At 34.1% G+C, this 11,848-nt stretch overlaps 2 protein-coding genes and 1 non-coding gene across 3 annotated transcripts; all 3 read left to right on the top strand.

Moving 5' to 3' along the window:
- Positions 1-466: 466 nt before the first annotated feature.
- Positions 467-4,840, top strand: LOC107996228 (uncharacterized). The gene is made up of 2 exons (XM_017054185.2): positions 467-622; positions 2,229-4,840. The coding sequence occupies exon 2, from the start codon at positions 2,229-2,231 to the stop codon at positions 2,934-2,936; it is 708 nt and encodes a 235-aa protein (XP_016909674.2). The 5' UTR covers positions 467-622; the 3' UTR covers positions 2,937-4,840.
- A 1,789-nt stretch (positions 4,841-6,629) lies between these two features.
- LOC107996229 (uncharacterized) lies at positions 6,630-7,339 on the top strand. The gene is made up of 3 exons (XR_009832413.1): positions 6,630-6,685; positions 6,917-7,022; positions 7,196-7,339. It is a non-coding gene; the product is annotated as an uncharacterized LOC107996229 (transcript).
- A 1,402-nt stretch (positions 7,340-8,741) lies between these two features.
- On the top strand, positions 8,742-10,421 carry LOC107996184 (uncharacterized). The gene is made up of 6 exons (XM_017054105.3): positions 8,742-8,758; positions 9,414-9,477; positions 9,633-9,811; positions 9,879-9,960; positions 10,032-10,122; positions 10,230-10,421. Exons 2-6 carry the CDS (start codon positions 9,429-9,431, stop codon positions 10,297-10,299), a joined length of 471 nt encoding a protein of 156 aa, XP_016909594.1. The 5' UTR covers positions 8,742-8,758; positions 9,414-9,428; the 3' UTR covers positions 10,300-10,421.
- The last annotated feature ends 1,427 nt before the right edge of the window (positions 10,422-11,848 follow it).

The following is an 11,848-nucleotide window of genomic DNA, read 5'->3' on the forward strand; positions in this document are numbered from 1 at the left end:
CTATGAATGGAGATAACGAAATGAAAAAGTAGATTTTTTTTATCATAACAGTCGTTTTACAACTTTTCTAGGAGATAATTTTTACTTACTTTTTTTCTAATTGGCTATCGTTATTTAACTAATCATTCATCGTTGACATAAGATATATACTTTAATTTATCAATACAGTAATCTTATTTTTACTATAACAGCAATTTATTTTGCAATTTATAAGAGAAAATTGAAATTTCTCGAGCATATTGTGTCATGTGAAAATGATATTGCGAATTATATTTTATAATAATAAAAATAATAATATATGTAAATGAATGGAGAGACGAACAGCTATGTATAATTTGTAAAATTTTCGTTGATCAATGTCTCTCGAATGGACAGTGACCCTTCCTGAAAAAAAAAATGAACGTAAATGCGAATCGTCCATCGTTATCTTCTGTTATTGCCTCCTGAATGCATTTATATGTAATCAGACTGTATCGCCAATGATAGTTAATCGTCGATGATCAAACAGTCGAGTCCAGTAGCCTGCGTCGTTAAAACAAAATCCTCTGACTGATATTTCACAAGATCAACTTTACATTCAGAATCTATTCTTACTGTTCTTTTCTTTTTAAAAAATATCAGAGTAAGTTATTATTTTTATTTTATTATTTTAATTTTTACTCTTTCGAACGTTCGTTACTCCTGTAATTCATATCGATCGAAATCCTATAAATGAAATTTTCTATATATAATTTTTTGTAAAAGCGTTGAAATTTTTATACATTGGAAAAGGAAGAAAATTTTTCAAAAATGATTTTTCGATACGTGAAATCCTTTGTCGTAAAAAGAAATTTTAATTTTCTCGTTTCGAATATTCGTAGGAATATATGAATGAATTTGAATGCTTGGTAGTCAAAGCAATGAAAGAGCAATAAGATTTCTAAGATTATTTCATGCACTGAAAAGCAACTGGTGTGCAGCTTCTCCGTATTCTCAAACGAAATTTAAATTAGCGCTATAATAATACGCGCGTGTCAATTGAATAATAAAAATACAATACAAATCCATTTTCTTTTTTTTTAAATTATTTGAAATCTCGAAAGCTTATTCTTCGGTAAATTTCTTTAGATTTCAATGAAAATAAATATACAAAATTAAAAATTGTAACGTATGTATATAAAATCAATAACGATTAAAAAAGAATTCAACGTGTCTCGAGTTTTTTTCCTTCGTAAATTCTTCTTTAATTCGAGAAACTCTTCGAAGCAATTCGATACAGAAATAAAGGCGACCGATCGTTCGAAAAGATACAAGTTGCTGCTAACAATTAATGGAATTTATAGCAAAGTTTGCTCGTTTCGAACTCGAAACGGGACCAATTATTGACACACGGCTCTCAAAACCGATAACGGATACTCAAGATTCTATTCTTTTCTGTCAATCGAACTTGAGAAATACAGTGTTCTGTAATACTAGAATCAAATTCTTCTTTCGACTAAAAAATAATCCCTTTTAGGAAACGCACAATCGTTAACTCCACCTATCGTATCTAACGTATTCAATTTGATTAATAATCACTTCATTTATTTATTTATTTTTTTATTGAATGCTTGATATTTTTTTTTATTTAGATATGACGAGGTATTCGACGAAGTAATATAGATTAAATATTAATAACGTTACTCATGTTAGAATTGATTATGAGCATATTATGAGCATATTTCGAATTTCAACGTACGTACATATCATTATTATATTTCATACATTATCATAAATCAGAATATTATGCGACATTAATCATTCCTTAGGGAGATAGGTACATTTATTAATCATTTTACAATCAGATCATGCGCAATATACGTACACCCGTTATGGAAAACATATGCGGAATAAAAAGATTTCATCTCTCCATCCTGTAAAAATAGTTTACAACAATTTATATAAACGTTTCACTAATTTCCAAATAGATAAATTTATCAAACTCGAGTCATTCCTCGTTCACTTTCCTCTTTCCACGTTCGTTCATTACACAATTCGCCCATCGTTCGAGCCACCCTACGTGTGTGCATGCATATGTGTGCACATCGCTTACACCAGAGAGCAAATACCGGAGCAGCGAGAGATAGAGAGATGGTGTAGGATGGAGAAACTCTCGATACCCATAACCAATCCCTCCGATGCCTCCTCCGACCCCGAAACCATCGGAACGTTTCTCGTCCGCTTCCGTATCGATTAGCCATCACTTTCAGATGACGCCTCTACCTCGGTGGGTGTTGCTGTCGTTGTTGTTGGCCACGGTCGCCGCGCATCCGGTTCACCACGCATGCGTCCACCTCTGCCATGCACGGAACACCACCAGCCCCGAAATCACGGGAGTCTGCGACCACCATCGGGACCACCTCGTCCTTCAGTCCGGTGCAGCCCGGTCCCCGAATCTCTTCGTCCTCTGCCTGACCCCGTGTCATGGTGCCGCCTCGCCGGATACCCTCCGCTACGACGACACCCCCGTCTGTCGTGCGTTCAGGGAGTCGCTCGTCAAGCGTCACCGTTGCCCCTGTCGCCACGTAGACCGTGATGAGAGGGCGAGAAAGCTCGATGGGGAGGAGGTGGAGGAGGAGGAGGAGGAGAAGGAGAATCGTCGTCGATGGGCCGAGGAATTGGAGAGGTATCGGTTGAACGAGATCGACGGAAGCGTGTCGAAGAAGATCGACGAACGTTGGTCCGTGGCTCTTCTCCCTTCTGTCGGGGATCAGCGTGGAATCGAGGAGAACGTTTCTGGGAGGAGCGTGCAAGTGGAGATCGACACGTCGAGCATGGAGAAGAACGCTACCGCCGATAATTTGAGCCCCAATGATTCGCCTATGGACGAGGATTCCATGGATTGGGATCTGTGGTGTATCAGCCAGTGCGACAACGGTAAGGGTGGCAGCGCCTGTCATTGCGACATTATACCTTGAAGTGAAGGAGGGACGCGATGGGACGGATGAAGAGGAGATGGACGAATTTACATATCTCGTAGATTAGTCGGGACGATTGGTACCGATAATAGGACGTAAGGTTAGTCTTATTTAGTTGATAAAAACGCGTATTGTTTAGCTCTTTTCTCTTTTCTTTTCCTTTCTTTTCTTAACCTACGCGTTGGCCGATAATCCTCGTCGAGAGGAAGGGCGTGCATTTCGATCGTGTGAGATATTTGTCCATATCGGAAGGTATAGGAGATGATAAAATATATATATATATATATATATATATATATATATGGGAAATTCGCTCCCCTTTTATCCGAAGATGCTCTCTTGATCGATCAAGATCGATCACGATGAGATCACGGCGTTCAGAATTGGAATTTTTTTTTTGTTCCTTTTTCGAAACGATTATCGGTCGTGGCTTAATTGCTTTCTTAGGCTTAAGATTTTCTCTAGACGCTAGGTCCGGTTCACGCGCTTAATGGGGGGGAGCTTAACGTTCAAGGAAAAAGCTTTTTATCACACTGCAATAATAGAGGGATTTTTCTTTGAGACAAAGACGTGTTTCATTGTAACGGACTATCGACCGTCTCCACGATAAGAGAAAGAACACTTCCTTCGCACCGTATTTACAGTCTAAGAAACTTTGAAGGCGATACACAATTACGAGCATTGTTCCGACTCGAGGCGTGTGAACGGGACGCTAAAGTGCGATGTGTGTATTATGCAATAAAACGATATTTATAACGTGGCCGCGATGCAACTAACGCGTGCATCGTCGTGTCATCATCGCGTAATAGCTCTGTAAGATTTCTTCTTATCGTAAATGGATAATCTTTTACACGACACCTGTATTTAAATAAGGGAATTAGAATAAAAAGATGTTTTAAGATGTTTGTTAAGCGAAACGAAACAAAATCCATGTCTTCCATTTCGTAGTCTCTTTGCTACTTCGCATATGGCTGTACCAAGCCTCGAGGACTCGATAAGATCCGACAGATCACAGTGCAGAATGCAGATGCAAGCGTGCGAGTACCAATTGTTGTTTAAGCGATTATTATTATTTTTTTTTTGACGTAACCACGTTCCGGAGTCGAGGGAGGAATCGATTATTGGTCGATGGCTGCAAAATGATCTTCCTTCGCGTTCCTTCGAGCGGGAGTAAAAAAAACGTGCGTTCGTTTATTTATATAGTGTGCCGTTTCAAAAAAGTTGTGACGCGACAATAAGACGTAGATTTCTAGTATGCCTGAGCGATGCAAATTTTGTCTCTTGCGCACTTTCGACGCAGTATCCCATCTGTCGTGTAAAAATTACAGATTATGTTTTTCGCAAGATCGTAAACAGATGAACGGAACAAACGGAAATTCTTCGCGATATATCGACGTGAACATCGAAATAATCCGGAAATAACGATCAAAAGTGCGCGAAAGACTCGACTTCAGCGATTTATTGGCTACATATAGTTATAAGTACATAATTGCTTTGTAAATATTTATATAAATAATCCCATCCAAGATTTTATTTGATTATATTATGATATACCAAGGAATCGAAACATTTGGGGTACCAATTTACAAATTTAGGATATGATATGTACAATTTAATCGTTGTTAATATTAATAATGCGTTATTATATTCTGATACGTACACATAAGATATGTATATGCGGTTGCTGTCAGGAAACAGTTATAAAATTAAATAATCAAGGTAGATATATCACGAATATTATGCTCAAATGCTATTTGTCATTAAAATTATACAAGTTATTCCATTCTCTGATTATATTTCTATTATTTATTGTTTGCGATTGTACATTATGTATATATGATGTAAGTGAATATAATATTCGCATTATGTTTTGTCATACGATAAATAAATAACATAATATCCGATATAATGCCTATTCTTAAATTAAATCTTATTTGAACTTTATTTAAAAAAGTTTTAATCAAATTCATAATGAATATTTTCAATATTAAATGGAATATAAAAAAGATCGATAATTAAAATATTACGCACGATTAATTAAAATTTCGCTTCTATCATTTATAAGTAGTTAAATACGACTTATAAATATAGAGCGAATGTAAGACAAGGAGAGTATATAGTGAAAGAAGGATAGAGATAGGTACGAAATTATGAAATCAGCGCCATCTTCAGTGTGCCGCAAATGAAACACAAGTTAAACAAAGAGAGCAAATATTATAACAAGGATAGAAATAGAAGAATTGATTACTAGCGCCATCTCTCGTATTTTGACGATACTTTTCAAAAAATATGCAAAATATTATTTCCATAATTACTCAAGAGATGGCGCTGTTCTTTAATTCTTACAATACCTTATTTATATTAAAGAGGTTCCTTTTGGTCTTAAGAGATGGCGCCAGTATTTAATTCCTATCCTACTTTATCTATATTAAGGAGGTTCCTTTTATTTTCGAGAGATGGCGCTGGCTTTCAATTCCTATTCTACTTTATCTGCATTAAAGAGATAATATAGGAACTAAACACTGGCGCCATCTCTCAAAAAGAAAAGGAACCTCTTTAATGTAGATAAAGTAGGATAAGAATTAAATATTAGCGCCATCTCTCGAAAATAAAAGGAACCTCCTTAATATAGATAAAGTAGGATAGGAATTAAATACTGGCGCCATCTCTTAAGACCAAAAGGAACCTCTTTAATATAAATAAGGTATTGTAAGAATTAAAGAACAGCGCCATCTCTTGAGTAATTATGGAAATAATATTTTGCATATTTTTTGAAAAGTATCGTCAAAATACGAGAGATGGCGCTAGTAATCAATTCTTCTATTTCTATCCTTGTTATAATATTTGCTCTCTTTGTTTAACTTGTGTTTCATTTGCGGCACACTGAAGATGGCGCTGATTTCATAATTTCGTACCTATCTCTATCCTTCTTTCACTATAAACTCTCCTTGTCTTACATTCGCTCTTACTATACGATTACTAATAAGATTCAGGAATTTAATTCAACACATTTTTATCGTTTTTTTTTCAAAAATACACATTGTTGAAATCCTTAAATATAAAATATACATATTATAATGTTTTATAACATATTTTTTATGCAATGCTTTAAAATATATTTTTTCAGATTTAATTCTAAAAAATTGAAAAATTGTTTATTTCTTATAATATTAATAAATATTTTAGATAAAAATTAAATCGTATAATATCTGCACATATTTTATATATAAATTTAATAACATGAATTAATATAAATATTCCTAAGTGATTTATTCATTTAAAAATTTAATTATTAAATTTAAATAAGACGATGAAAAACGTTCTGTTAAATGAATTTTTCCAAGTTTTTTTAATTCTAGAGATATTTACTTTTTGCATAATATTATGCGTAATTATAATGCGTATATTATAATTACGTTATATAATAATATTCTAATTTATTAAAAATGATATATAATAATTTCTTTTTACAATTTAACATAAAATTACTCGTTATATATATTTTTTCTTTTTACTTTTATACACAATTCTTCATTATTGCCAACTAGATTGTCATTTCCTTTGGGACAGAAGGTAATCAGTACGTATAATTGTATTTCGATCCTGATAGCTTGTCACATTGATCTATAATGATATTACACATCACATAAGACGATGTGCAGTCTGGTTTCTTATAAAAGCCGAGCCTTCTTCCGAAAACAACAGATCACAGCGATCCTTCCTTTCGAGAAGACATCTTCCAGCTTAAGGTAACCATCAGAATTACAAGTTACAGTTATATCGTACAAAAAAAAATTTATTTCATAGAAAATCTTCTTTAAATCTTCTGTGATTTACTAAAGAAATTTAGATACCCTTTGCTTTTTATTTCTGTTGATACGGTATATTTTTAACATAAAAAATATCAAATCGATATGTTCTTAGACCAACTCTTTGTTCAGTTCACTTGTAAATAATGTAGGCGAATCTGTATTTGATAGGGATATTTATCTTCGGCTCATTTCTCTACTATAAAAGCTCGAAGCTTTTGCCTTGTTTACAACATTCGCTGATCAACTACCGCACAAGTCCCATCGCCTTTTATTTGTGAGTAAATTGACTATTTCTTGTTAAAAAGAAAAACCTCTAATAACTGATCAAAGTACAACTTCGGAAAACTTTCAAACTAGTATTCTACCATATTTTTACTTTCTTTCTCTCGTCGTTTTTAGTTCAACGAATAATTTAAATAATAATCAAATAATTTTAATTCCAAATAGCTCGCAAAACTCGCATGAAAATGGTATCCACCCGCCTTGTTCTCGCCATGGTTGCTGTCCTCTTCATCCTCGCCATCAGCGTAGATGCCGCTTACAGAAAGCCTCCTTTCAATGGAAGCATTTTCGGCAAGCGATCCAACACCATCACTGGTAATTTCAAAATTTATCAAATTCTCAAATTTCTAGATTTTTTATTTTTATTCGTCTCGAGTATTCCTCCATATATTATTCCTTCCTTTCGATATAAATGATTTTTACTGTTCGTGATGCAGATTACGAAATCACTAGCCGAGCCATGTCATCGGTCTGCGAAGTCGTCAGCGAGACATGCAACGCTTGGCTGTCACGTCAGGACTCCAACTAAAGATACAGAACCAAGATTCCAGCATCAAATTCTAATATCTGTCGCTTAATATACGTTATCTACGTCTAATAGTGTAAAACATGCCGATATTTGATTCAACGATCACTCTATCGCTTTGAAATTCGTCGCATCGTCCAGATCACTCGTCCTCGTAGGATAAGGCTTAAATCTCATATCGATACTAATTAAACAATTCTGTAAATGTTTCTGAAATGTTTCTATAATAAAGTCTGATATTCCTTCAAATTATTTCAATGTTTTAACAATATTTCAACATACTTCTGTCATTTTTTTTACGTTTACATTTAATTTCCATGTTTATTTTTCTACTTGAAAATTTATAAATATAAAAAATTGTACGATAATTCTTTTTATTTAATGATTTTTAAATGATCATTTATAATATTCAATATATGAAGAATAAATTTTGTTCTTTCAACTTTTAGCTCCTTATAGATTCCAAACAAAATTAATCCTCTAAAATTTAAAGAATCTTTCTATCGAGAAAGCGTTTGATTTTAAATAATTTACATATCGCGTTGTGGAGATTCAATGAAATTCCAGAATTTCCCAATATCTGAAATGCAGATCGAACGATTCGATATGGAGAGCACGTTTCGATCACCTGCCGGAATAAGGGTTATGCTGACTCTTGCGTGAACGAGAAAACAATTTTTGTAAGCAAAATAATTGACCGATCAATGTCTTCCCTAAAAAAAATACACGATAATAAATTTATATAAATAAATCATTTGTATCAAATAAAAAAGATCATTTCGTTAAATATTTCTTGAACAACTCTTTCACTTTTATGTCTTTCAAATTTATCTCAAAAATTACAACGAAACGATCTCGTATAAGTCTCGTATCAACATCTTTGAAATCTGAAACTGAAAAATTTAAAAAAAAAAAAATAAATAAACTCGAAACGAACTTACACGTTTATTTAATGACTCAAATCATTCAACACGAATTACCTGAACAATAAACAATTGTTCCAATTATTCCTCGGACAAAAATTACTCGACGACAATCCGCTTAACTTGAAATTCATTCGACAACGGCATAGGGGTGCAACAAGTGTCCGCTCCGATTTGCATTAAAATCGACCTGATCGAAATACCTAATTGATCCTCAATCCTTGCATAAATACCGCGATATCGAACGCTTCGGTTCAGTTTATCGTCACCCGCGAAAAGGTAAGTAACCATCGACACGTGTTGGAAAATCGCGCTTATCAGGTATGAACTGATTTCAATATTCTCTCCTCTAAACGTTCTCTGGCTTCTCCAATTATACGTAAGAAGAAAAAAATTACACATTCACACACACACCCGTATATGTTTCCATAAAGGGAAACAGATCGATTATTTTACGCGTATCTCGGATCTTGAAATTCGTTGTTTCAATGTCGAACGAAAACGCGAATGTACGAACGGTTACAGTTATACGTTCTTGAAGATTTCTCACGCGTGATCATCGCGCAGATGCCACGACAAACATCCGCAATATTTAAATGCGATGGGGTTTCTCTCAATGCACACTCAACTATACATTCGCCCACGGACACCCCGAGCATTCTGTCCACTTGTCGCGATAATGGAAGAAGTCTTAGGAAAAATCGCTCAGTTTCCACCATACACTCGTGGAACGCGTGTCGCGTGCGATCTATCTTCTTCGATAAGTTGTTTTCGATACGTTTTCGAGGAGGAGAAAACGAGGATGGTCTCAACGGGAGTGGACCTAGTCTCGAGATAAGATTCTTCGTTACAAACGTGGTCGTTTACAATTCGATTCGATCGGTTTCTTAGAGAAACGGAGGATTGATTGAGGATTCGATCGGTTCGTTTGCAGATCCGAAGCGAGACCATGACAAGTTTGCGTTTTTTGGGATTCGTGCGTTGTTTCTTCGTTGGTGGTGAGTTCTTTTGGAATATCCCGCTTTCTTTGATGTTGGTGAGTTTTTTCTTTTGAAGTACGTGTCTTCCCTTCTTTCATTCTTTTCCTAATCGGTGAGTCTCGATATAGCTTTCTTGAGTTGATTTTTTAAAAATTTCTCCCCAAATTTTCTAGCCATCTGGATCGCAATTTTGACATTGCTAATTTGTGAAAATGTCTCGACGGCCGACGAAGTGCCTGCTTTCTTCCTGAAAATCGCAAAGAATATTCCTCGCGTGGGACGCAGCGAAGGTTACGACGATTTCTTTAAATCTCGAAAAAATCTTCCAAAACTTGGAAACCACGATGGTCAGGTAGTGGTGATTAAAATAAACAATTTCAATTCCAACGCGATTCAAATTTACCTTTGTATTTTTTAAGTCTGAATCTTGGCCGCAATATTCTCTCGACGAACCCTTTTCAAGACCTATAAAAAGGCGCGTGGATTATCCATCGGTTGATGGTAATAAATTTCTTTAAAATCAGTGAAATTGAAACGACAAAAAATTTAATTCAATTATTTTTTTTTGACAGATTGGTCGTGGCAACATTTTCCTCTCGCGATAGAAGGACCACGAGAACTCTGGCGAACTCTGGCTGGTTATTCTAAAGACACGTCGGACGAGTACGTTTGTAAAAATTATTAAAAAGAGATTATTACATTTCTTGACTACAAAAATATTTAAAACTTTGGCTACTTTTTTTCACTTTCGTTTCGTTTCTTTCGACAAGTGTTGACAACGAAATATGGAAACGAAAAAAGAGGACGGGAAACGAACCCATGGAGAAGGAGGAGAATTAATATAAATGGAGTGACATGACGACGTTATTATGCCCGTGGATGAATATATTTAATAGTCATCGTTGGTGTTTAAGGTGTTGGGTAAACTATTATGAAAAATAAACATGTAAATAGAAAATGAATTTTTATCTTTTAATTTCCTGTAACAAATACTATTCATAATAATATTCTCAGATAATTCTTTTGCAATATAAAATATCACTATACGAAATATTTTAAAGAATTATTATACAAGACCGTTTCCTTTTTTTACTTATCGATTCATTTAACGGTTGTTATTTAAAGATTGTTATCGAAAATGAAATTGCCAGTCATGTGGCAATTGCCAGGAACAGTGAATAAAAAATATATAATTCCAAAATTTTCGTTGCCAAATTTTTCTGCCATATGGTTTACACGTGCCATCGATTGTAATCCTTAAAAAAAAAAAATAAATAAATGATACGCTTCGCCACATCTGCGTCGAAACGATTAAAAAGTCGAATAATAATCTCCTCTAGGTATAATTCTCATACGATCTATGAATCTAATATCCAGGACTTGAAGTAACAGATATTAAAAAAATATTGAAAAATTACAAAATTTAAAAAAAGAGGATCTATTTCATTGCATAGTCATTCGTGAAAAGGATTGTGCAACGATCGTAATGCATATCCCGTCACTGAAAAAGGAATAGGTTAAAAGGCGCCAGTCTTCGAAAGGATCGAAATTGCAGTTTCAAGCGTCCCCTGTCAGTTTTCATATGGAAGATAATTTTCCTAGATGTTATATTCGAAACGTGAGCGTACGCGTATGTACGTACATAACAACCGAGTCTCGCGTAATTGTCGATTATCGATCTCGCGTGGCGTGCGTAAAAAATAACACGGGAAAGGGTCACATACATAATATCGCGTACGCTTGTACAGTTATTGTGAAAAATATACGAAAGAAAAAAAAAACTACCCCTTTTTTACTCCACGCGATATAGATTATTGTAATTTTATTCGTTATTTTAATTCTTAAAGGCTGAAGATGCTAATGTATTTTTACAATTTTTTATAATAATGTGGAATATATTAATCCGTATAATATTTCGATGATATCAATACGTATGTTAATGAAAGAGTAGAATTTTGATCAACCATGTGATTGTTCGCACCATATACTGGTTAAAATGAAACGAATCTCTAGAAAATATATCTCTATAGTACCATTTTATGGAAACTTTCAAGGAATTTTCATCTACTGTCGATAAGTCTCAGAATTTCCTTGATTAAATTTTACGTAAACGAAAGATGCAATTTGTTAAATTTTATTCTCGTCAAAATTCAGTATATCCTTTACAAAAGTTCTCCATTCGTACAATTTTAACATTATAAAATATAGTTTATAAAACTCTGTTATATAGTAATTCATATTGAAATATATAAATATAAATTATATCGATCCTATCGACTAAAAATTGATTAAACAAAGTATGAAAATTAGTCGTAATAACGTTTCCAACTACGCGTTAATAAAATTTAACGAAACAAATTGATCAAATTTCCGCGTTCAGTTTTCAGCG

This window comes from Apis cerana, linkage group LG13 (genome assembly GCF_029169275.1).
Source record: "Apis cerana isolate GH-2021 linkage group LG13, AcerK_1.0, whole genome shotgun sequence".
NCBI classification, from domain to species: Eukaryota; Metazoa; Arthropoda; class Insecta; order Hymenoptera; family Apidae; genus Apis; species Apis cerana.

Coding starts and splice junctions, on each gene's coding strand:
- LOC107996228 (XM_017054185.2), top strand. CDS start 2,229: ATGACGCCTCTACCTCGGTGGGTGTTGCTGTCGTTGTTGTTGGCCACG.
- LOC107996184 (XM_017054105.3), top strand. CDS start 9,429: ATGACAAGTTTGCGTTTTTTGGGATTCGTGCGTTGTTTCTTCGTTGGT. Junction 9,812..9,878: donor TTGGAAACCACGATGGTCAG/GTAGTGGTGATT, acceptor GTATTTTTTAAG/TCTGAATCTTGGCCGCAATA. Junction 10,123..10,229: donor TCTAAAGACACGTCGGACGA/GTACGTTTGTAA, acceptor TCTTTCGACAAG/TGTTGACAACGAAATATGGA.